The 27282-nt window shown below is 36.8% G+C and overlaps 2 protein-coding genes across 3 annotated transcripts; both read left to right on the top strand.

Annotated features, from left to right (window-relative positions):
• Positions 1 to 339: 339 nt before the first annotated feature.
• Positions 340 to 1284, top strand: LOC123776225 (olfactory receptor 6C2-like). Of its 2 annotated transcripts, XM_087869115.1 has the most exons (2): positions 352 to 1117; positions 1162 to 1223. In XM_087869115.1, exons 1-2 carry the CDS (start codon positions 352 to 354, stop codon positions 1221 to 1223), a joined length of 828 nt encoding a protein of 275 aa, XP_087725241.1. The 2 variants fall into 2 exon arrangements, with proteins under 2 accessions (XP_045628029.1, XP_087725241.1); XM_045772073.2 differs by having other exon boundaries at positions 340 to 1284.
• Positions 1285 to 13685: 12401 nt separating this feature from the next.
• Positions 13686 to 14657, top strand: LOC123787114 (olfactory receptor 6C2-like). Its single transcript, XM_045789565.2, has one exon. The coding sequence runs from the start codon at positions 13686 to 13688 to the stop codon at positions 14655 to 14657; it is 972 nt and encodes a 323-aa protein (XP_045645521.2).
• Positions 14658 to 27282: the final 12625 nt, after the last annotated feature.

The following is a 27282-nucleotide window of genomic DNA, read 5'->3' as shown; positions in this document are numbered from 1 at the left end:
GATACCATGATGACTGCCCTAATCTCAGGGGACTGTGAAATCCCTGTGACATTTTTCTATCTACTTTAAAACTGGTCCTGTAACTGGAGTGGAAATGAAACTTCAGAGGGATATTTTCTATAAACCACACTCTGAAGACCAAGGTAAAGCAGAGTCCAGAGAAATGAAGCACGATGCAATCACTTCCACATCAGATTATTGACAATCAAACGAAAGTTTAAAAATGTGCTTCTACTAGCTTTCTGGACTACTTTTCTTTACATAGCTTATTGAACTATTATTTTTATGTTCTGTTCCTCAGATTCAAGGTTTGTAGTTTATTAATACGGACTCATACATCTGAAGACGGTGATGAAAAATCATTCTGCAATAACATTCATCCTCCTAGGATTAACAGATGACCCACAGCTACAGGTTTTTCTCTCAGTATTTCTGTTTTTCACCTACATTTTCACTGTTGCTGGAAATCTAATCATTATCCTCCTCACTCTGTTAGACTCTCACCTCAAAACACCCATGTACTTTTTCCTTCGGAATTTTTCCATCTTAGAAATAATATTTACAACTGTCTGTGTTCCTCGATTCCTGTACAGTCTGACAACTGGGGACAAAAGTGTTACCTATAATGCATGTGCCATCCAATTATTTTTTGTCATCCTCATTGGAGCAACAGAATTTTTTCTTCTAACTGCCATGTGCTATGACCGCTACGTAGCTATCTGCAAGCCCTTGCACTACACTACCATCATGAATGAAAGGGTATGCACCATTCTCGTCCTTTGCTGTTGGCTGATTGGGTTAATTGTTGTACTCCTACCACTTAGCCTGGTAGTTCAGCTAAATTTCTGTAACTCCAATCTCATTGACCATTTTGGTTGTGATGCGTCTCCTCTTCTGAAGATTGTATGCTCAGACACTCAATTTGTAGAGCAACTTATTTTAATCATGGCTGTGCTGACCCTCATAGTCACACTAGTCTGTGTAATTGTGTCCTACACATACATCATCAAGACAATTTTAAGACTCCCTTCAGCTCAGCAGAGAAAAAAGGCTTTCTCCACTTGTTCTTCCCACATGATTGTAGTTTCCATCACCTATGGAAGTTGCATCTTCATCTATATCAAACCAGCAAAGGAAGGAGTGGCCATTAACAAGGTGGTGTCGTTGCTCAACACTTCAATCATCCCTTTGATGAACCCTTTCATTTACACACTACGGAATAAGCAAGTCAAACAAGCTTTTAAAGACTCGATTAAAAAGATGGCATTTCTCTCAAAGGATTAGAAAACTAAAAAGATTTTTTAAATTAACATCTAATGTTACTTCTCATTTTACCCTGATTCCAAAACTCTTATGATCCATTCCCATAGATGTTCCATGGGTTTTCGTTGATATAAATTAGCTATCTTGAAATTCTTTTAGTGTGTGTGTTACCTCCTTCTATGTCATACCTTGTAGTCTGGAATGTTTGAACACCTTGGAGTCTTCTTGAACTTGAGTCTGCTATTAAGTACCACGCAATGAGATAAGGTGGGGTAAGTCTCAAACAAGTTCAGCATTATCTTGCAAGAAAACTACCTCAAAAGAGGTCATGACACATTTTTCAGGCAAGAAGAGATCAAACCCTTGAGCAGGATAAGTGTCTGCTTCTCTAGGGCTTCCAATAAAATCTACTCATATGTGTCCTCTGGTAACCCCTGGAGATTGTGAATTCAATTTGCATCCACAAGATTAGACTTGGATTGGTTTCCAAAAGCTTTAATCCTGTAGCTATAGGAGATATAGGGGTTTTTTAGGGAAGTCATAGTTTTCTAACTCCTTTTTCATACCTTGAGATGGAAATTTAAAATCCTGAGAGAATCACTTCTCTTTCTCCTAGTCTCCAGATACTTCAAAATAACCATCCAAAGTTATAGTTCTTATATTTCTCATTTCCCACTAAAATATTCAATAATAGAAACTACTTGGTAAAAGCAAGCCATAACGGCAGCACACAGTCAAGGGGTGACAAAACTCATCTACTTCTAGGAGGGCTGCAAAGCATTATGGATATTTCTACAAATCAACATTTAATGCGGGGGGCTGACTCATGTCTAAGCTAGACTGCAAGATCTTGGATGGCATCTCATCTCCTACCTTCCCTGCTATTCTTGTCACCAACATCTACCCCAAATGATAATAAACTTCTATTAGGTAACAAAGAGTACTGCTCATTTTGTAAGGTGAAGGACCAAACATATAATGCAGCCAAATAAAAAGAGTTTTAAGAGAAGATAAAATTTAATCATAACTAAAGAAAAGAAATGTTTACAGGAATATTTAGAATAAGCCAAGAAGCAAGTTATGATTATTAATCATTCTAGATTTTCAAAAATCTAGAACCTTAGAAAATGTTTTATATTGAGGAAAAGAACACAAAACGATAACAGGCTCAAGATAAAATGGAGTAACTGGGAGCATATATGCTCTCCCAGTTCAAACTGCTAAAATCTTTATAGAGATACAAATATATCCAACCTCCAAGAAAGTAAAATTCATAAGGCCTGACACAACTAAAATTCACCAGGGATGCAAAAAAGCAAGAAAATGCAATCTATGAGAGCAATCAGTACAAATAGATACCAAAATGGGACACATAGTATTATTAAAACAAACCACAGTTAAAACAGTAATTATAACTATACTTCATATGCAGAAGAAGAGACAAGAAAGATTGAACATGTTAAGTAGGAACATAAAAATTATTTAAAAGACCCAAGTCAAAATTATAGAGATGAAAACTATACTTTATAAGAAACTATAGGTTGAATAGTTTCATTATCAGTTAGATATTGTCAAATAAAATTTAGTTAACTGAAAAAAATTATAGTAAAACTCTGGATAAAATATACAAAGAAAAGAAACAAAAAATTTTAACAGAACAGTAGGGAATTGTGACACAAATTCAAGAGGCCTGGTAAATCATATAATTAGAGTCTCCTCAAAAAAGGAGAAAGGAAGGACTCAAAAAGTATTTGAAGAAATCAGTGAAAACATTTTGAAATACCATAAAATTCAAAAAAGAGAAAATATAAATCCACTGACCAGACATGCTCAGCAAAACCTAACCATAACAAACATGAAGGCACAAAAATATCTAAAATTACTTAAAAGCAAAGAATAAAATCTTACTACATAAAATAAAGAAAATAAAAGATTGACAGCTTACTTCTAGATGGAAAAAATGCAGGACAGAAGACTGTAGAGCAGAATCTTTAAAGGAGGAATAAAGTGGCAACCTACAAGTCTATAATCAGCAAAAATATTTTTCAGAATTGAAGGTGAGATAGAGAATTTTCAGAAATAGGAAACCTAAAAGAATTCATCACCAGCAGACCTGTTTTCAAGAAATGTTAAGGAAATTTCTCAGATAGAAATTGATGCCAGACAGAAACATGCACCTGCCAAAAGTAATAAAGAGCACTAGGAAAGATAACAACTTGGGTAAATATATGAGGTCTTCCCTTATTATTTAAATTTTTTTTTACAGATTTTATTTATTTATTTGACAGAGAGAGAGAGAGACAGCCAGCAAGAGAGGGAACACAAGCAGGGGAAGTGGGAGAGGAAGAAGCAGGCTCATAGCGGAGGAGCCTGATGTGGGGCTCGATCCCATAACGCCAGGATCACGCCCTGAGCCGAAGGCAGACGCCTAACGCCTGCGCCACCCAGGCACCCCTCCCTTATTATTTAAATTAACCAAAATTATAATTGAGAGTTTACAGCCAAAATAAAATGTTCTGTGGGGTGCTTTATTATTTTGTTTTTTAACATTCATTTTTATATTGTGGAAAAATATATATAATGTAAAATTCACCATTTTTACTATTTTTAAGTATACAGTTCATTGTTGGCATTAGGAACATCCACATCACCATCATTACCACCATCTATCTCCAGAACTTTTTTAAAAAATTTTTTGAGACTACTTTGACACACAATGGTACATTAGTTTCAGATGTACAACATAGTGATTTGACAAGTTTACACACTATGCTATGCTCACCACAAGTATACTACCATTCATCACCATTTAACACTATTACAATATCATTGACTATATTGCTTATGCTGCATCTTTTATTCTCATGACGTATCCATTCCATAACTGGAAGCCTGTATCTCCCACTCCCCTTCATCCATTTTGCCCAGCCCCCCCCCCCCCACTTTCCTCCTTTCTGGCAACCATTAGTTTGTTTTCTGTATTTATAGATCTGATTCTGCTTTGTGTATTCATTTGTTTGTTTTAGATTTCCAATTATGAGTGAAATCATATGGTATTTGTCTTTCTCAGTCTTATTTACCTTCTATGTCCATCTGTGTTATCTCAAATGGCACAATTTCATCCTTTTTTATGACTGCATAATATTTTATTGTTTATATATACACCACCTCTTCCTTATCCATTCATCTATTGATGGAGACAGGTTTTTTTCCATACCTTGGCTATTGTAAATAATGCTGCAACAAGCACAGGGGTGTGTATATGTTTTTTAATTCGTGTTTTCATTTTCTTTGAGTGAATACCCAGCAGTGGAATTACTACGTCATATGGCTTTTCTATTCTTAATTTTTTGAAGAACCGCCATACTGTTTTCCAAAATGGCTGCAACAATTTGCATTCCCAACACTGTATGAGGGTTCCTTTTTCTCCACATCCTCACCAACACTTGCTATTTCCTGTGTGTTTTTTAAGCCATTCTGACAGGTGTAATGTGATATTTCATTGGATTTTTATTTGCATTTCCCTGATGATTAGTGATGCTGAGCATCTTTTCAGGTGTCAGTTGGATATCTGTATGCCTTCTTTGAAAAAATATCTATTCCAGTCCTCTGCACGTTTTTTAATTGGATTGTCCAGAAGTTTTTGTTGAGTTGTATAAGTTCTTTATATATTTTGGATATTAACCCCTTATCAAATCTATCATTTGCAAGTATCTTCTCCCATTCAGTAGCTTACCTTTTTGTTTTGTTGATGGTTTCCTTCACTGTGCAAAACCTTTTTATTCTGATGGAGTTCCACTAGTTTATTTCCCTTGTTTTAGGAAAAATATCTAAAAGTCTCCTAAACATCTAAAGAGATAGTACCTACTCTCCTCAAACTATTCAACAAAAAAACAAACAAACAAAAAACAGGAAAGAAAGAAAAGCTTCCAAATACATTTTATGAGGCTAGCATTACTCTGATACCAAAACCAAAGACACCACCAAAAAAAAAAAAAAAAAAAAAACAAAAAACACTACAAGCCAATCTCTCTGATGAACATAGATCCAAATATTCTCAACAAAATGTTAGCGAGCCACATTCAACAATATTAAAAGGATCATTCACCACAATCAAGAGGGATCTATTCCTGGGATGCAAGGATGGTTCAATATTCACAAATCAATCAACATGATACACCACATCAGCAAAATGAAGGATAAAAATCATATGATCATCTCAATAGATGCAGAAAAAGCATTTGACAAAATTAAACATCCATTCATGGCAAAGACATCTCGACAAAATGGGTTTTGGGAACATACCTCAACATAATAAAGGCCATGTATGAAAAACCCACAGCTAATATCATCCTCAGTGGTGAAAAACTGGGAGCTTTCAGCTAGGATCAGGAAGAAGACAAGGATGTTCATTCTTACCACTTTTATTCAACACAGTACTAGAAATCCTATCCACAGCAATCAGACAAGAAAAAGAAATAAGAGGCATCCACATTGGTAAAGAAGAAGCTAAACGGTCACTCATCATAGACAAAATGATACTATACACAGAAAATCCTAAAGACTCCACCAAAAAACTACTACAAGTAATAAATGAATTCAGTAAGGTGGCAGGACACAAAATTAATACCCAGAAAGAAGCAATGTTTCTATACACTTATAAGGAAGTAGCAGAAAGAGAATTAAGAAAACAATTTCATTTACAATTGCACCAAAATAATAAAATTCCTCAGAATAAACTTAACTAAAGTCGTGAAAGATCTGGGGTGCCTGGGTGGCCCAGTCAGTTAAGCATCTGCCTTCAGCTCAGATCATGATCTCAGGGTCCTGAGATCGAGCCCCACATCAGGCTCCCTGCTCAGTGGGGAGTCTGTTTCTCCCTCTCCCTCTGTGAGCTCTCTCACTCTCACCCTCTTTCAAAAATGTAAATAAAAATCTTTAAAAAAAAGAAGTGAAAGATCTGTACTCTGAAAACTATAAAACATTGATGAAAGAAATTGAAAATGAGACAAACAAATGGAAAGATATTCAAGATATTCCATTCTCATGGATTGGGAGAATTAACATTGTTAAAATATCCATATTACCCAAACCAATGTACAGATTCAATTCAATCTTTATCAAAATACCAATAGTATTTTTTACTAGAATAAACAAAACAAAAATTTGTATGGAACCACAAAAGAACCCAAATAGCCAAAGCAATCTTGAGAAAGAAAAACAAAGCTGGATATACTACAAGGCTGTAGTAATCAAAACAGTATAGTACTGATACAAAAATAGACACACAGATCAATAGAGCAGAATAAAGAGCTCAGAAATAAACTCACATTACAAGTCAATTAACGTATGACAAAGGAAGCAAAAATATCCAATGGGGGAAAAGACAGTCTCTTCAACAAATGGTGCTCAGAAAACTGGACAGCTACCTGTAAAAGAATGAAACTCGCTAACACCATACACAAAAATAAACTCAAAATGGACTGAAGACCTAAATGTAAGACCTGAAACAATAAAAGTCCTAAATGAGAGCACAGGGAGTAATGTCTCTGACATCAGCCATGGCAACATTTTTCTCCAGAAGTTTTTCATCTGCCCAAACTTAAAGTCTATGCCCATTAAACAATAATACCCCATTCACCCCTACACCCAGCCTCTGGCAACCACTATTCTACTTTTTATATCTATGAATTTGACTATTCTAGGTAATTCACATAAGTGGAATCATACAATATTTTAGTTTTGTGTCCATCTTATTTCATTTAGCATAACATCTTCAAGTTTCATCCATGTTGTAGCATGTGTCAGAATTCCATTCTTGTTTAAGGCTATATTCCTTTGCATGTTTCTGCTACATTTTCTTTATCCGCTCATTGATCAGTGGACATTTTGGTGCTTCTATCTTTTGGTTATGGCAAAGAAAGCTGCTGTGAGTACTGGGGTACAAGTATTAGTTCAATCTGAAGCTTTCAATTGTTTTAAGTGTATGCTAAGAAGTGGAATTATTGGATTGTATGGTCAATTCAATGCTTAATTTTTCCAGGAATCTCTGTGCTGTTTTTCACAGTGGTTGCAACATTTTACATTCTACCCAGAAAGGCAGATCAAATTTCTCCACTATTTTGTGGGGTTTATAACATACATAAAAGTTAAGTGTATGAGGGCAAAGGCCAGGAGGGTAAACATAGAAGTCACACTTGTATGGTTCTTAATTACATATATGAAGTGATATATCATCAATAGAAGGTAGACTGTGATAAGTTCAGTATGTATATCATAAAGAAATCCAAAAATAACATAACAGAAGTTTATAGCAAATAGGTCACCAAAGGGAATCAAAGAGAATTAATCTCAAAGAAAGTAGAAAAAGAAGAAAAAGAAACAAAGAAAAAACACAAATAATAGGGAACAGATAGTATTAGATTCAAATATAAGCATATCAACAATCATATCAAATGTAAATTATTTCAACACAACTTAAAAGGCAGAAATTGTCACAATGGGACATCACTGAGCCCTGGGACCAGGTACCAATCCCTGCCAGGGATGCCCTCAGGAGCCTAGGCAATGTCCTCCAGTATGCAGCCAGCAAATATTTATTGACCAACTGCTGTGTCCCAAGCATGGAACTCAAGCTGGTGGGAGCAAAAACAGACCCAGAACTGCTTGCACTCAAACAAAAAATATAAAATTACACCTGTGATGAGTCTTATTGAAAGTGAGGTGATCTCACTGACCTTCAGGAAGTTTGCCCTGGAGCCTGACACGTACTGCAGCTACAATTTGGTCCACGGAGCCATGAGCAATGACACCAAAGCACTGGGGAAGTTCTGTGGTGACACAGCCCTGGGTCCCATCTCCTCTGAAGGGAATGAGCTCTTTCAAGGAATCTTAACTGCTGGGTACCTGGGTGGCTCAGTTGGTTAAGCATCTGCCTTCAGCTCAGGTCATGATCCCAGAGTCCTGGGTTCGAGTCCCACATCAGTCTCCCTGTTCACTGGGGAATCTGCTTCTCCCTCTCCGTTTGCCCCACCCCCTGATCCTTCTCTCTCTTTCTCTCACTGTCTCTAATAAATAAATAAATAAAATCTTTTTTAAAAAAAGAAAACAAGAAAAATTAACTACTGTAAATGCTTATGCACATAATAAAGAGCTTCAAAATACATGCCACAAAAGCTGACAAAACAGCCAGGAGAAAAAAGAAAAAAACACAATTATAGTAAGAAATGTCAACATGACTGTCTCAATAATTAACTGAATCATTACCCAGAAATCCATAAAGTATACAGAAGACAACATTATCTATCACCATGATCTGACATTTACAGAACAAAAACAAAGAGCAGAACTGTTCTAAGATTCACAAGTAATATTTGCCAAATTAGGTAATATTCAGGGCTCTGAAACAAGCCTTGTTAAATTTTAAATGATTCAAAGTATACAAAGTATGTTATCTGGCCAAAAGGAATTAAATTAGAAATCAGTGACAAGGGGCGCCTGGGTGGCACAGCGGTTAAGCATCTGCCTTCGGCTCAGGGCATGATCCGGGCGTCATGGGATCGAGCCCCACATCAGGCTCCTCCGCTATGAGCCTGCTTCTTCGTCTCCCACTCCTCCTGCTTGTGTTCCCTCTCTAGCTGGCTGTCTCTATCTCTGTCGAATAAATAAATAAAATCTTTAAAAAAAAATCAGTGACAAATTTTTCTGAGAAACACCCATGACTGGGAAACAAATATCAAAATTTGTGGGATGCAGCTAAAACACTATTCGTAGGGAAATTAATGGCTCTGTAGCAACAAAAGTGATTAAAATAATCATAATGTGTATCATTGGCCATAATCGTAGTCACGTAGCCATGCCAAGTATAAGAGAGGCTGAGTAGTATGTTTTCTGGGCACTTTGCACCCTGTACAAAATAGAGGTTCAGTTGATGGAAAAGGGAAGAGAAATACCAGACAGGGCATTACCAGTCCCTGCCATAGCCCATCAGGACATCCTTCAGAAATTTACTCTAAATGGAGAGAGAGATCTCCTTTCTCCCCAGCCTACCCCCTCTGCCAGGGAAGGTTTTCAATCACTCTCTAGCAACAGTGGGATGACAGAAGTGTGATGAGACGTGGCTTGACAGTGTGAGAAACCTCAGCACAGGAGCACCAGCTGGACTGAGTACAAGGACACCAAAGACACCTGCTTCAGTGGGGGCAGGAGGAACACATCTCTGCTCCATCATTTGACACCGGGAACAATATGAGCAGCAAGAGTAAGAGTGTCCAGAAATGACAGCAGAGAGAGTCAAAGGCAAATCTCTATTCAAGTTCACTGGGCAGTAAGAAACCATAGCAAAACCAGAAACATATCCCGGAACCAGGCAATTGTTTACTCAGTATTTGGGATGCAAAACTCCATTGCTTCAAATACCGAAAATAGTTTCATTGCCTACCTGAAAAGTCTTAAGTAGAAGGAGAAACGATGAAAATAGAGACCAGGTAGCACTAAAAGAACATCAAGTTTGAAAATTAAATGTGGGTAAGTCTCTTAAATATGGGAACAAATAGCTAGAGTAGCATGGAGGAAGAAGCAGCATCTTCTTATCTGGATAAACTTTTATCCAAACATGCACCACGGCTGTGGGTCATTCTGACCAGTCATTCCTCTGCTCCTCAGTTACTTCTTCTGTAAAATGAGGATAGTTTGGGGTTTTTTTAATTTAAGATTTATGTGAAAGATAAATAATTCATGATATATCCAAAGTGCCAGAATGTCTAATTCTAGGAGAAATATAGACATTCAACTGAGAAATCCAAACGGAATTCAGATGGCATCAGACCATCCTCAGTGTCTCTGAAGACATTGTTTCCACTGCTACATGTGTTTTTACATTGCTGATTAGACTGCCACTGATTCATTAGTAACTTCTGAAACTGGGTCACCAAGGACTGTTTTGTTGTTCACTCAGGTGTTCCCTGTGCACTGCTAACAAACTAAACATATAAAAGGAATGTTGTTATTATAGAATTTGCAGGGAAGCCTGCCTCCCTGCCCAGAAAGATCAGATGTGCCACTCTGACAAAACCAGAGAGAAACTTCCTTACCTCTGCATCTTTTCTTCCTTTAAATGAACAGAGCAAATGTGAAATCTAGTATTGGTGCCATTTTATGGCCTTGGTGAGAGAAGCAGAGACTGAACCAGGGCTCATTATATCGGGAGCCATGGACGTGTAGGAAAGGTCTGTCAGCTGTCAGGCCTGCCTGTGAGAGGGTGTGTGTGTATACACACGCGCTTGTGTGGAGGGTGAGGCCGGGGGCGTGATGGATGGAATATGAGAGTGGGAACAGAAGTATACACACAGCTCCTCACCAACTGAATGCTGCTCAGATTGTAGTTCCCTCAAGGGCCCCTGACAAAGAACTGTCAGAAAAGTAAGTAATTGTCATGACTTATTTTTCCGAATTCTCCAAACACAGGCAGGGGTGAGCACAGTCAGTTTTTAAAATCCGGAGTTCAGTTCATTATAATTGATACTGCAGAAAAGTATTTAGCAATCATTTCTGATAGGTCGTTATTCTGAAGGACATGAAATTAGAATTTTCTGCCATGGCTATTTTACAACTATGAGTTAAGGAAGCTCTTTTTTTTTCTTTTTTTTTTTTTTTTTTTAGAGAGAGAGCAGGGCAGGGGCGGGCAGAAGGAGAGGGAGAGAGAGAATCTTAAGCAGGCTCCAGACCCAGTGCAGAGCCTGACACGGGCTCCATCTCACAACCCTGAGATCCTGACCCGAGTGGAAACCAGGAGTCAGAGTCTCAGCCAACTGCGCCACCCACACGCCCCAAGTTGAGGAAGCTTAAGAGATAGAAAAATAAAGGGCAAGAGAAAAGACACTGCCACCCAATAATATCCATTAGTGTCACAGAAATCAAATAATATCAGAATGATAAATTACCTTTCAGGGAACCTCCCCTTATTCTCTGTTATTTAGGTGCTTTTCAACACTTTTCCTTGGAGGGGGTAGGGGTGGTGTTGGTAGCAGCATTTACTCCTCTTGCGTCTCTTCTATCCAGTCCACGGGCACCCTCTGTCCCGAATGAAGACCGAATGAGGTTTGTTCCAAACACAGGGAGGGTCAAAGTGTCTCAAATATATCCACCACATAGGGAGTCGATGAAAGAATAAACTGACTCACAGTCACTCATCTAACCCCCAAAGTGCCAGTGGGGTAGGTAGTTTTGCATAGATAAGTCTTCAAGGCCTACCTGTGAACATTAATTGAAAACACTACTTATAGGAAGAGGGTGGCAAATTTTATGATTTATTTGATGAAATTGTTTCAAATTTTAATTGATCCGAATTCAAACTTAAATAAATAAGTTTTAGTCTCCCAGAGAATTTTTCCCAATATGACAGAGAATGTCAGTATGATTGCTGGTAAAAGCCAAAACGAAGGATCTGCCCCACAGGCTTAACTGCATTACCAAAAGTAGGGTTTATTTAACGAGCCTCCTGAATTAAAAGCAGTGCCGCTGAAGGTTAACACGTATTATATTAAGCATTTTAAACATTGCAGTAGCCTGAAAGCTGCTTGAGGGAGCAACTTGTTAATGACTGGCGCTCCAGGCTCTGATATTATGTTCTTTAAATAACAGGCTTATTAGATATTTAGTTGAACGAATAAATGTTGATTATTTACTTGAGCAATACAAGAGTAACCTAATGTAATTTTGATTCTCTATTCAGAAAACATACACTGGATAAAACAGGAACAGTTGTTTAAAACATAAGAAATTGGTTTTTACTCTCACACGTGTAGAAGTATAGGATTTCCCTACAAACACTAGAGTTATGGCTAAATTTGCTCATGTAACAATCAATTCCCCCAATAAAACCCCAAGACATATTATAGGCTAATATGTTAAGTTATTATTAACTATTGATATCTCCAGTGAGAATGCATTTACTGAATCTTCTTTTACAGAATGGATACCTAAGAGCAGCTGCTTGAAATACGAATCTCAATGAGGCTGTTTTGACATGAAGGAGCAGGCGAAATTCCTGAGCACCTATCTAATGGGATTTCTGGGGGAAAATGTAAATTGGGAGCACAGGGAGTGTTAACATTCATGGGAGGCGCAGAAGTAGATAGTGACCAATGTCACTGAGAAAGGTAAGGCACTTTACAATGTGCTTGTGAAGACTGGCTCCCACGTGTCCATTTGTTTCTGGATGTTGCTTGGCCAAGTCACGTATATCAAAAGCCAGAAAACAAGTAGCAGGGTTAGGGAGCTGGTTTATTAGTGAGGAAAGTTGAAGTGGGAAGTAGCAGAAGTTGTTCGAAGAGGTCCCTGAGATAAACCCTAAGACAGATTCCAAAGGCTAAGTGCTGTGAAGAACACAGGGTTGGTCAGACTGAGCAGACTGGCAAAGAAACAATACCACAGATCACAGCCTCTGGACTCCATCCATGGCCCAAAGCACCACCACAGGACTTATGTATAAAGTATGAATAAATTGGGCTTATATTCAAGTTCCAGAAAAAAGTTCTTTAAACCACTTTAGGAAACCTCTGCCTAAGCCTCCCGTACTGGCTCAAAAATGCTTCCACTTGCCTACACACAGGGTGAAAACCAAAACTATATCTTTGTATTTTAAATTTTTTATCCCCCTATTTAGAAATAATTCAAAGTGAAAAGAGCAGAACTAACTATAAATGAATGCGCTACTGTTAAAATTCAGCGTAACAGAAGATGATCAATATAAAATACTAGTTAAACATCTGTCCAAACCCTTAGAATGTACAAGAGTGAACTGTGATATAAGTTATGGACTCTGATGTGTCAATGTCAAAGGTAACACTCTGGGGGGGATGCTGATAACACAGGAGGCTATGCATTTGTAAAGGCAGGAGGTATATGGGATATCTCTGTACCTGCCCCTCAATTTTGCTGTAATCCTAAGATTGCTCTAAAAAAAATAAGTCTTAATTTTAAAACACACCAAAAATACTAATTAACAGATCCTTCTTGGTTTTGAAAATGGACCATTTCAGTATGGTGTGGAAAAACCAAGGAAAATAAGGGTGGGGGGAAAAATTGAAAACTGACACAACTGTCTCCAGGATAAGGACGAATCAAATCTGCACAACAAGGCAATATTGCTGAGAAACTGCAAATCAGACATATGATTTATGTTTTGTTTTGCTTTTATTTGACATCTTTGTAAATATGCTTTCTAGTTAGAGAGTTATAAGCACAAGATCCATACTAGATATATCCTACAGATGTCTCTAGGTTAACCAATGGAATTACGTAAAAGGAGAAAGTGCATGTGAGCAGGCTTGCCAGGATGTTTTCCTTCAGGTCCCAATACTAGCTTCTTATGACACTTCTCTCTCCAGGCAGAATCCCTCTTGACTTGGTGCAAGGCAGTGATGAGAAATCATACAGCAGTAACAACATTCATCCTGCTGGGATTGACAGATGACCCAAAAATACAAGTTCTGCTTTTTGTATCTTTGTTTCTCACCTACACTTTGAGTGTGACTGGAAACCTCATCATTATCACCCTCACACTTTTGGACTCCCATCTGAAAACTCCCATGTATTTTTTCCTCCGGAATTTCTCTTTCTTAGAAGTCTCATTCACCACTGTCTGTATTCCCAGGTTCCTGTATACTATGACAACTGGAGATAATACCATTACCTATAATGCTTGTGCCACCCAATTATTTTTTGTTGTCCTCTTTGGAGCAACAGAATTTTTTCTCCTTGCCGCCATGTCCTATGACCGCTATGTGGCCATTTGTAAGCCCCTGCACTACACAACCATCATGAGCAGCAGAGTCTGCACTACCCTTGTTCTCTGCTGTGGGTTTGCCAGCCTGTTAATCATCCTCCCACCTCTTGGCATGGGCCTCCAGCTGGAATTCTGTGACTCCAATGTGATTGATCATTTTGGCTGTGATACATCTCCTATTTTACAGATAACCTGCTCAGACACAGTGTTAATAGAGAGGATAGTTTTGAGTTTTGCAGGCCTGACGCTCATTATTACCTTAGTGTGTGTAGTCCTCTCCTATATCTACATCATCAAGGCCATTCTAAGATTCCCTTCTGCCCAGCAGAGGAAAAAGGCCTTTTCCACCTGCTCTTCCCATATGATTGTGGTTTCCATCACTTATGGCAGCTGTATCTTCATCTACGTCAAACCTTCAGCAAAGGAAGGAGTAGCTATTAATAAAGTAGTGTCTGTGCTCACTACTTCAGTTGCCCCTTTGCTTAATCCATTCATTTATACACTTCGAAACAAACAAGTGAAAGATGCCTTCAAAGACACAGTAAAATGCATTGTAGTTCTCACAAAGAAGAGACCATTGATGGTTTTCGAGGCAAAGTTAAATTAAATTTAAATTTGAATAACCCGTGAGAAACATTCATGAATTTGCAAAATAAGTGGTTTAAGTTAACTATATTCTTTCCTTTAAGCCAATTTACCCACAGAAATGTTTCTACTGCCCATTCTGGAAATCTTTTGAGTGTACTGATAACTACAGAAGAGAAAGAACAAGACTTCCAAGTACTGAATGTGTTCTACTGACAATGATGATGTTTAAACAGAGACTCAAGGAGAACAAGACTGAATTTAGGAGTAGAATAACTAACCTGGATAGATAACTTCTTCAATATCCAGACTTAATTATCCCTTAATTTAAGAAGAATGTTAGTGAGGGAAGGGCAAAATAGGTGAAGGGGGTCAAGTGTATGGTGGCAGATGGTAACTAGACTTGTGATGGTGATCCTTTGTAATCTTGACAGATGTGAAACATATACAAGTCACCCGAAACTTACATAATGTTACATACCTATTTTACCTCAATGTTTAAAAAAGAAGAATGTTAGAGATTAGGAGGCTCAATCGAAACATCAACAATGTTACTAACTTGAGAAGGGGAATCCAGTTAGCACAGACTGACTACTGAAGATAAAATCCAAGTATAGTGTGAAAAAAAATAATAGACTTAGAAAAAAGGGAGAGACATGGGGGGGGGGAAGTAACAGTCATTCAGGAACCTTGGACCAAATAATTGGAATTTTTTCTATTAAATGGTAGAAACAATAGTTGTGAAAGTTGTGTGCTTTCATAGTACTTATACAACCATTATCTATCCTTATTAAACATCATCCAGTTACTCAAATGTAGTTTTTATTTTGTACTCTTTATTTTTAATTGTTCATACAAGTCAATGGCCATCATGTAAATTTCTCTTAAACTTCAAACATATTCAGGGACAATTGAACTCTATTCTCCAAGGCTTCTCTTCTTTTTTCATTTAAAATTTCTAAAAAACCTACAAAATCCCACTACATGCTCCCCAGCTTCTCTTCTGATAATTAATTTAAGCATGCATCTATACGTTGTATTATTTACTTAGTAGTTGGGCTGATTACTTCACCTGAATTGTGAATCCCTAGCAAGTAGAGTTTGTCTAGGAATCTCACTGCTTGCTTTGGATGACGACAGGAAAGTTAAGAGTATTGTAGATTCAAAAAAAAAAAATCCAGCTTAATTTGCCATTCAAGAATCAAGTGCATCTGGTCAGGTCCAATACTGCTAATTCAGTAGGTTCGTGAAAGGTAATCTTCTGCTTCTGATTTGGATAATGAGATAGTCTCCTCTTGTTCACTTACTCAGTAAGAGAAAATGGAAAAGGGTTGCCTTGTGTCAGGTCTTTGGAGCTGGATCTAATAACTGAGGTCACGCTTGGACCCAACTCCAGTTCCTAAATATAACTCAAATATTACTGAAATTGATCATGGCTTTTCACTTTGCCCAGCTTCAACAATGAAAATATTCAGAACTTTGTTGAGCTTAATTTTATGTGTAGGTTCCCTTGACATGGAAGGGCAAATTTTTACACCAGCCTGCTCTCCCTCAGCTCTTTCTTCTAGATCCTCTATTTCAGTCATTCAGTGTTACCAGTTTCTTCCATCAAAAATTTCTTGTTTGCATCTCAAAAAAAAAAAGTTCTTGTTTACATCTCATATTCCTCTCATACTTCTAATCTAAAATTGTATCTCTCAACCAGAATTATCTTGACAATTGCCTAATGATTTCCTATTTCTAATCTCTTCTCTGGATTAGTGAGCCTAAGTAATATCACAATATATATTTTCCTAAAACACTATTTTAATTCATCCACTTCTTGCTTTAAATCTTCTAGAGCCTTCTAGTTCTTAATTTTGAAACTCATTCTCTTAGCAATCCAGAATTGCCAAACTATGTTCATAGTTGCCATCTATGTTCAACCTCACTAATCCAAATATATTTCTGCAATTCAACATTAACCCTAATCCAAAATCTAATAAGCTTTTCACAGGATAGTCACTTACCTGAAATATCCTTCATTTTCTCCTATTCAAACCTATTTATACCCCATTCAAACGTGAGTGATTTTTCAGAGCCAGCTCAAATCCATCTTCCATTTCCCTCCCCTCATCCTTTCTTCCCAAAACGATTTTCTATTTCCATGCACCCCATAGGAATTCTTGTTAATTCCACATATTTTGTCATTATTCCCAAATTGGTTTGCATTGTTTCTGTTCTGTATGTTTCATCTTGTCTCTGTAATTCTCCAAGGGCAAATATCTTTGACAAAGGAAGTATTTTAAATTTTTCTAAATAATAAATGCCAGTGTATTACCTCTACCCTAGGTGTCAATTGTACAGATATGACTACCTGACTTGAACTCCTTTTTATAAGTAGTCTCATATAGTTCAATAATATATGACAGTGGATGCTTTTAATATTTATAAATTATTTCCTCATTGTTTGCCTTAAATCTGCTCCAACAATTGTAATGAAACCACATTCTTCCTTCCTGATTAGACATAATCTGACTTGGTATCACTTAAACCTCACACTACAATTGCTCACACTATTTCTCCTGCTTCCATCCAAGACCTGTCATCATTCTCTCATTTATTCATTCAACAATTACTGAGTAACTACTAGGTGCCAGGTACTCTTTATGAACAGATAGGACAAGGTTTCTGGCCTCATGGAACTTGTATTCTACCCTCAAAAAGGAAAAAGGTGATTCTTATATGTATACAGGACCTCCCAGATTCATTCCTTCCCTTGGTCTCTAGAACCCTTCTTTAAATATGGCCTTCTTGGAAAATAAAAATAAATACAATCACATTGATGAGGTATGTCCAAGGAACAGAGAAAGCAACTGAAAGAGCTTCCAATGGCCAAAGCTGGAATAATTTTGGTAACAAAATAAATAAAATAGTAGTAGATAATAACCCAAAGAATAAAATAAATATCCAAGAATTCATATTGATATAAATGATTGAATAAATTGGTAAATGAGGGAGAAGAGACATATCTTCTCTGCAGAAGTATTCCAAATAATTTATGTAGCTACTCCATTCTAAAGAAAAGGAAAACTTTACAGTGGAAAACTGACAACCTCTGTCAGGTGATCAAGGTCAACAGCAACAGTTGTAAGTCATTTTGACAGTATGCATCCTAAAATGCCACTTTACTTCTGTGGTCTTCTTCTCAATAGCATCAGACAAATTCCAATAGTGGGGCATTCTATGAAATATCTGACCGGGAAAGTCTGAGAAACTGTCGTAATCAAGAGGTGCCTAAAGATAATATAACAACTAAAGATAATATGAACAACTAATTAGTAATATAACTAAAGATAATTTAACAACTAAATATGATATACTAAATGGGATCCTGGAATAGGAAAAAGATATTGAAAGGTGAAAACTCAGAAAATCTGAATAATTATTAAATATGGATTTTATTTAATAATATATCGATATTGGTTCATTAATTGTAACAAATGCATCATACTAATAGGAGATGTTAAAAATAGGGGAAACTGGGCATATGAGGTATGGGAAACAGCTACACTACCTACTCAATTTTTCTGTAAGTCTAAAACTGTTCTAAAAAAAATAAGGTCTATTAAAAAATAAAAACCATCCTCAAGTTAAATCACAACTATTTTCTCCATGCTGAAAAAATGTACGGCTACTTAAGCGATGGATTTGAAAGAAAATTTAAAGATCTCTGAACACAAGGATGCCATTCGACCCCATTGTTTCATTTCTCTCATTCTTTTCTTTAGCCTGCTGATGACCTGAGTTTAATCTCCCATTGCAGCTTCCTCACCATCCTCACCAGTCTCTCTGGGATGACTTCCCTTAAACATCTCTTTAACTGCTTTTGTTCTTGAAGATGGCGACAAAGGATCTTTATTAGTCTCTCAGCACCAGGACCCCCAGGGAACATATTTTTTGTCAGCACAATTGATCCCAAAGTGGCTGTTCTGAAGAGGGAAAAATTTTTGTTACTTTGGATATTAAAAAACCTAAAAAAAAAAAAAACAACAAAGAAAAGAAAGAAAGAAAACTACCCCCAGAAAGCTAATGTCTCTTGCTCAGGTCATCATTTCTCCTGAGAAGAGAAAGAGCTCTGGAAATTCTCTGGCCTTCAACACATGTTTTGTATATAATTCAATAAATATTTGAATGTAGGTCCAACATTTTTCTATGCAGTACACAAAATACAACAAAGTAAATCTGCCCCCAGGACAGCAAAACAGTATATGAAATACACAGCCATGAAAAGTTAACAATACAAGAAACTGCACGAGGCAACATAAACTTAAGTGCCACATAAGTGGCACAGATCACGTGTGCTTTCAACACGGAAGAGAGTTCTCTGTGGTCACATGAAATAGTAATTGCATGTATGCTATTTACTAGGTGCCAAGCATCATTCTAAGAAATATGTATAGTAATAATAGAATCAAAACCCTATATATTGTATCTTATTATCACCAATATATTATTATTGTTATTATTAATTATTATTAACAAACTACCATTATTAGTCTTGTATTGCAAATAAGGGAACTCAGGCACACAACTAATAGATAAAAAAGCTGAGATTTGAACCCAGGTAATCTGGATCCAGAGTCCGTATACGACCAAAACACAATACTGCTACCCATTCTGGCAGGCCCCATGAAAAGACAGAACTCTCCTTAGGTCCAGAAAAAGACTTAGGTAAAAAGTAAGCAGAGAACATTTCTTACCACACACACACAAAAAAAATTAAACAAATTAATGAGAATATGCTTCAAAACTCATGGGTAAATCTTTCTACCTAAGCAAATTTCTTTTTTTTTAATTTTATGTATTTATTTGACAGAGAGAGAGACAGCCAGCGAGAGAGGGAACACAGCAGGGGGAGTGGGAGAGGAAGGAGCAGGCTCCCAGCAGAGGAGCCTGATGTGGGGCTCGATCCCAGAACGCTGGGATCACGCCCTGAGCTGAAGACAGACGCCTAACAACTGAGCCACCCAGGCGCCCCTCTACCTAAGCAAATTTCTAATAAAAATTAGAAATAATTAGTGGTATTTACTGACTAATATGAGGTGAGAGGAAAGCAAAGTCTCAGTTGCTTGTAGAGTTTCAATCTAAATGACCGGAAATACACTGCTCTTGACACAAATAGACTATGTGGAGAATCGTAAGTCCTCCAGTTTCATTCTTCTTCGAAATTGTCTTGTCTATCTAGGTTCTTTGCTTTTTCATATAAATTTTAAAATCCAGCTTGTTAAATTCTCCTTGAAAAGAGAGCCTGTTCGACTCCTCATTGGGACTGTGGTGACTCTATATATCAATTTGGGAAGAACTGTAATCTTAACACGATTAAGTCTTGTGATCCATGAACAAGTTCCATCTCCCCATTCATTTGGGCCTTCTGTAATCCTCCTACAATGATTTATAGTTCTGAGCATTCAAAAACCGCACAAGTTTTGTTAGATTTATCCCTAAGTAATTCATGTTCTTATGTGAACTGTACTTTTTATTTTTAAATTCTACTTGTTCATTATTGGTATATAGAAATGCAACTGATGTTTATACATTGATCTGTGTCTTGTTACTGTGCTAAGCTCACTTATTAGTTTTAGCGTCAATTTTATATTTCCCTCTGACTTTCTATATTGATGATCATGCATCTGAAAATAAAATCTATTTTAATGCTTCGTGTCCAATTCGTATGGTTTTTGTATTTTCCTCCCTTATTGCACTGATCACTACTTTCACGCCCAAAAACTCCTCTGCCCATACCTGGCAACAGCTGATCATTTTTTTGCCTCCATGGTTTTGCCTTTTCCAGATTGTCATTTAGTTGGAATCATGTGGTATGTAGTCTTTTCAGACTGGCTTCTTTCACTTACCAATATGCATTCAAGGTTTTTGTTTTACTTGTTAATTGATTGCTCCAGGGCCAACACATCTTTACAGTTAATACATCTTTAACTTATAACAGTATACATTCAAATAATGTCACACCATTTCAAATGTAGTGTCAGAATCTTAGAACAGTCTACTTTCATTCTGCCCCTTCTGTTGTCACACACTTTGTGCTATTGTTGTAACACATTTTACTCTACATACTATATAAACCAAAAAATACATTTTCATTTTAAATGGGCAATTATCTTTAAGGAGATCTTTAAATGAACAAAAAACATGTTGTATATTTGCCCACATACTTATCAGTACTGGGTTGCTTCACTTTGCGTCCGTGGACCCAAATTGGATTATGATGTGTCTTGGTGGAGTTTTCTTTACGCTTCTTCTCCTTAATGTTCATTGACATTCTTCGTTAGGGTTTTATAGTTTTCTTAAAATTTAGAAATTTTTCAGCCATTTTTTCTTTAAACATTTTTCTGCCCTTAAGCCAATCCCGCATGGACTCCAATTACAGGTGTTTTAGGTCATTCGAAGTGGTCACACAGCTCACTGATGCTCTTTTCTAAAAATTCTTTTTTCTCTCTGTTTCATTTTAGATAATTTCTATTAGTATGCCTTCAGGTTTACCAATATTGTCTTCTGTAAGTTATAATCTGTGTTTAAACCCATCCGGTACATTTTTTATTTCACATACTATAATTTTCATCTTCAAGTTTGATTTGGGTCTTTATATTTTCCTTTTTTCTACTTAATTTTTTGAATGTATAGATTGAAATTATAACAGCTTTTCTAATGTTCTTGTTTGCTAGTTCTAACATTTGTATCTGTTTGGGTTACTTTCAACTCACTAATATTTATTTCTTCATGTTTTACATATGTAAAATTATATATATATAATATAATATATGCGCATAGTATATACACACACACATTTTGCTTCTTTGCATGTCTGAAAACTTTTATGAGATTCTAGACATTTTGAGTTTTACCTTGTTGGGTCCTCAATATTTTTGTGTTTCTATAAATATTCTACACGTTTGTTCTATGATACAATTAAGTTATTTAGAAACAGTTTGATCCTTCTAGGTCAATCATTGGGATATATTCAATTCCTCAAAAAAAGTATACATTTATTTTGAGGTAAATTTCTGCCAGGGTTCGGGGAAAACAATGTTAATGACTATGACCCCCTCTTTGCCCACCATTAATCAGATTGTCTTTAAACTCTTGTTCTTTGAAGCATAGGGAGACAATATAGTGCATTTAGAAAGCATGGACTTTGTCATCAGGCAAACATGCATTCAAGTCTAAACTATATCTCTTAGCAAATCTGTGTGGATGTGGGTGGGTGTGTGTGTGTCTGTGCACACACGGAGAGCACCTGAAATTATTCTCTTAGCAAATTTCCAAGAGTCAATACGGTGTTACTAACTATAGTTCATAATGTATATGAGATCTCTAGACTTATTCATCCCACATAACTCCATGTTTGCATCCTTTGACCAACATGGACAGCAGCTGACCTTGAAACTTAAGTCGAACATAAGAAAACTGAACACAAATTTCCCTGATTCTTTGTGATGTCTTAACAAAGAATGGTCACGAGAGGAAAAAGCTCCTTCAAATAGGGAGGAAACTATTTCCACTGTGACACAGGGTGACAGGACTTCACCCAAATCTGGATTCCTTCAGAAAATTCTGAGCAGCTTCTCTCTTGAGTTCAACTGAAATATCCCTAGGCATGTGGAGAGAATCTAGCCTTCGAATTTAGCCTTCTGACTTTACTCATTGTTTTGCACGTGACCTATTGTTGCATCTTCCTGTCTCCAAAGACACTCTTCCCTCTGATAGACACTTAAAGCTTTTATTGGAAAGAGTTCATTCTAGTTCATTACGCTGTAGATTAATTAGTGACTTTTGAACCTGAACTCTCAAGAGAATCTTTTGTTTGTTCACTTAGTTATCCCTCCACACCTGTTGCATCCTCAATGGATATAACTATTGCTGTTTTTGTAAATGTAAGATTTAGTGGGAGACCTGTCTCCCTGTTCAAAAAAGCTAGAATATCAATTTCCCTCCCACAAGAAGCTTTCTTTTCATCTCACTTAACCAGAATACATGAAGACTTTTCCTACTGATAGAGTGGGACAATATATTTCATCTTTTAAATTTCTTAAGAAGAAAGGTGACTGGGAATTAATGGGTGTGAGTCACTAAGGAGAATTTACAGAATTTTGTGAGAGCTAATGTGGGGGTACACAAAAATAATGTGGTAAGGCCTGCACTTAATTTCTTCTAGTCATTATTCCTGTGCAGCTTTGAGTCACACTAAGGACCTTTGTAGTTAAAGTACACTCAGAAGCCATGAAAGACCACCAGAGACGTAAATATAATTAAGTTGGTTTTGACAGATATTCACCACCTAGAAACTAATAGAATCAAATTTGGGTACTAAGTAATGTTGACGGTATTCCAGAAGAATCAATAGCAATTCGAAGATATTGCCTGTTCTATGATAAGCGACATGACTTTCAAGAAGACCTTTGAATACCGTCCATGGAAGGGATATAGTTTAATAACAGAAACAGATGCTTATAGAGGATACAGTCACCTATAAAGGGTACTGAGGGTTTCTCTTTAATCCACTGAAAATGTCTCCTCCAATGTTCTCTACTACACGGTTTTAATCTCAAACGGAGGACATAACCATCTTTAATGGGTTTATATTTTACAACACGTTTGTCCTCATGTGTAAATACATTACGTTATTGGTCAATGAACACATTAAGACATTTATTTGCTATTATATGCTATTGTGCAAGGGTGATATTGGGATATGGAGAAACATTAAATACTGAGAGAGAAAAAATAAGAAAAATTTTAGGGCCCAAAGCATAGTCCAGGGTAATGAGTACTCAGCCAGGTATCAACTGAGGACATTTGAAACCTGGATCAAAATTAAGAGATGGAATTAGGTAGACAGGATGGAAAGATAGTTGGGGTCCAGAGATCTGACCTGTCATCTTTAACATTTGGTATCCTATGATCAGTCTCTAAATGACTCTGTATTACCTGGGATGGTGCCACGTAGCAGGTAACAAGAGCCAGAGGCTGTAATACTATCTGAAAACCAGGGGAGGGCTATACAGTGCAACAGGACATAGTCCATCCCTCACGAAGAAGGGAAAAGCCATGTTTCCCTAGACTCAAGGGAAATACACTTCAAGGCTATTTGTGGGAAATATCTTCCAACAACCAGGTGAAAACCATTCTTGCAAAAACTAATTGAAGTCGTCTGGGAGAATCTTGTTCCATTTCAATAATGGGAGAAATCAGGAGCTCTAGGGACAGTGAATACAGATGGGAAATGTTTGAATAGCTACAATGTGATTCTTTTTAGATTGAAGAGCAATTGTCTGCCTACTGTTGCCTCTACTTCAAGTTCAAATAGTTAACTAGCTGAAATAGTTAACTTTGGTCAGGAAAACAGAGGTGGCATCATATAAAAGAGTGATTATCTACTCAAAAAAAGGGGGGTGAACAAGAGCAGGGAGAAGTCAATTATTCATGTCCTCTCCATTTGTCCAATCATGAAAAGCCTATATTTGGGTGAAATAAACAAATTAAAAGGCATTATTTTGAAATATTTAGGAATAAGTCTCTGAAGTAAAACTGCTTGTTTCCATACCCCTGCTCTACCATACCCTAGGTGGGTTGGATACCCCAGATGGTATCTTAGGTGACACCTAAAACTTATGAATCTCAAGTTCCTCATCTATAAAGTGTAAATTTTAATACGGCATAGCTCAGAGAGTCACTGTGAAGATCAGATGAGACAAACCATGTAAAATGTTTAGCACAGTATCTGGCACACAGTAAATGTTCTAGAAATGTTAGCTGTTATCCTAGCAAAATTTGAAAACTAATTTGAATATAGAAAAATGATTTCCATATCTAGAAGCACCTCTTATATGGTTGAATTTCATCATCGGAAGTCTATTTTTCAATTATAAATATCTCTAGGATTGATTGTTCAAAATTATTGCCAGCATTAGAAAGCTTAGCATTGACCCATTTTCTAATTCTGCAGTAACGAGAAAGCTATCTGAGAGCAGCTTTCTGAATAAGACACTTAAATGGTTACTTAAGTGGTTAACCTTTTATATAGCAAATGGCTCACTTACTAGGTTTTCCAGAACAACTGTAGAAACCAAGGGACAGAAATGGGTGGACTACTCATCGAAGAAGCTGGAGAATACATTCGAGTTTGAAAACCTGGAGATCAGAAAAGCAGACTCCTGAAATTTTTTTCTTATATTCATATAATTAAGAAGATATATGTAATTAGGATTCAGGAGACAAATTCATTTTCCTGTCACTAATAAGCCAGCCAATAATAATATATATTAAATATATCTATAATGTATATTATAGATATAATAATAACTTCCAACTTCTTAACCTCAAAATTAGGAGATTGAACAAAATGCACAATATCAGCTACATTTAAGCTTCATAATCTATAGGTAATAATATGTTAAAGGCACTGGTATCCATCAACTCTGAGGTTTTATTATTTTCCTCTTAAGATAGAGGGAAGAAGGGTGGAAGCATAGGCAAAATGGGTGAAGGGGAGTGGGAGATACAGGCTTCCAGTTATGGAATGAACAAGTCATGGGAATAAAAGGCACAACACAGGGAATATAGTCATGATATTGTAATCATGTTCTGTGCTGACAGATGGTAGCTACACTTGTGGTGAGCATCACATAACATACAGAAAAGTTGAATTACTGTGTTGTACACCTGAAACTAATGTAACATTGTATGTCAGCTATACTGAAAAAATTTTTTAAAGAGAAAGAAAGAGTGGGGTGCCTGGGTGGCTCAGTCAGTTAAGCATCCAACTCTTGATTTCAGCTCAGGTTCATGATCTCAGGGTTGTGGGATCAAGCTCTGCATTGGGCTCCTTGCTGAGCATGGAGCCTGCTTAGGATTCTCTCTCTCCCTCTCCCCCTCCTCTCTCTCTCTCTCCCTCTTTAAAGAAAAAGAAAAAAAGAAAGAAAGAAAGAGAGGGAGGGAGGGAGGAAGGAAGGAAGGGAGGGAGAGAGGGAGAGAGAAAGAAAAGAAAGAAAGAAGAAAGAAGAAAGAAAGAAAGAAAGAAAGAGAGAGAGAGAGAGAGAAAGAAAGAAAGAAAGAAAGAAAGAAAGAAAGAAAGAAAGAAAGAAAGAAAGAAAGAAAGAAAAGAACACAAACAGAGTGTTGAAAAGGTAACTAAATTAGTAGGGCACTTTGAATGGAGATACTCTGAAATGGCACAACGTTTTGAAAAGTCAGAGCACCAAGACCAGCCCAGAAGAGAATATGAAGGTTACGTGCAGTTGGGAAGTGAGTTCAAAGAGAAAAGAGGTGGACAAATTAAGAAATATTGTCAGCATGCTATTCTACTGATTGCTAAGAGTAAATGACAAATACTAGATAGACTTGTAAAGAAGAGAACACACAGTGTATTACAGCCAGTAAGGGCTCTATTAATGAATAGACTTGCCAAAAAGTACTACTCATGAGATTCCAGAAGTTGTCATACTATCAAAATGAGTAGAAAACTTTATGGAACTCTTGGAGAGATATTAAGAAAGATGGAGCTGTGGTTGCAGTGAGGAAAAGAGCAGAAAGGAACCCAAAGTTCATCTAACCAAGGAGGGAAAGATATCAAGCCCCGTGACAGGAACAACTCCTGTTCAAAGTAAAAAGAAGAAAGAGCAAAAATATTCACCCTTTATTTAATATTAATAATATTCCTAAAGCTATGCTAAGAACTTTGTGTTTAATCCTACTTACTCTTTAACCATAATTCAATGGAGAAGATGATGTGAATATCTGCATTTTATACGTGATGAAACTGAAGGAAGTAGAGTACTGCAGGGCCATTCTCACCCTGATCTGACTGGTTCCCAAACCCCAACCTTTCACCACCCCGTTTACAAAATGACCCAGCCAACTACATTGTGTTTATCCAGGAATTAATTTTTCAGCAGCTTCTATCTACCTCCTAGAGGAGAAATAAGGGTGTAGGTGTCAAGGACTTGAATGGACCGCATGGAATTCAATCTTTTAGCATCTCATTTCCACAAAACAATTCTACATATTAACCCGTAATAATGTAAAAAATATATATATTGTCTGATTTACTCTTTGGCATAGGCAAACAGGCTGGGAGTCAGTTCAGGGGACATACTGGTAAAATGATCTTTTTACCTTACTGATGTCAAAAATAGTTTCCATAGGTTTAGAAACCTATTACATGGGGCGCCTAGGTGGCTCTGTCAGTTAGGTGTCTGCCTTTGGCTCAGGTCATGATCCCAGGGTCCTGGGATAGCCCTGCATCAGGCTCCCTACTCAACGGGGAGCCTGCCTCTTCCTCTGCCTGTCGCTCCCCCTGCTTATGCGCACTCTCTCTGTGTGTCAAAAAAATAAATAAATAAAATCTTTAAAAAAAAGAAAAGAAAAGAGAATCTGTCATCGTATGCAGGAAAAAAACTAACATTCCAATTTAAAATATATATAAATTTTATTTATATATAAATTTATATATATTACATATTTATTTATATAAATAAACATATATATCTTTAATAAGATAAGTAATAAATAGGAATGGATGAATGATGTTTCAGTTAAAGTGTAATCAGCAAATTATTTTCATGTATAAAATGCTTGGTCCCACAGAGTTA

This window comes from Ursus americanus, chromosome 17, assembly GCF_024610735.1.
Source record: "Ursus americanus isolate L20-20 chromosome 17, mUrsAme1.1.p, whole genome shotgun sequence".
NCBI lineage: Eukaryota > Metazoa > Chordata > Mammalia > Carnivora > Ursidae > Ursus > Ursus americanus.
The sequence above is the reverse complement of the archived record's forward strand: the minus strand, read 5'-3'. Positions and strand labels throughout refer to the sequence as shown.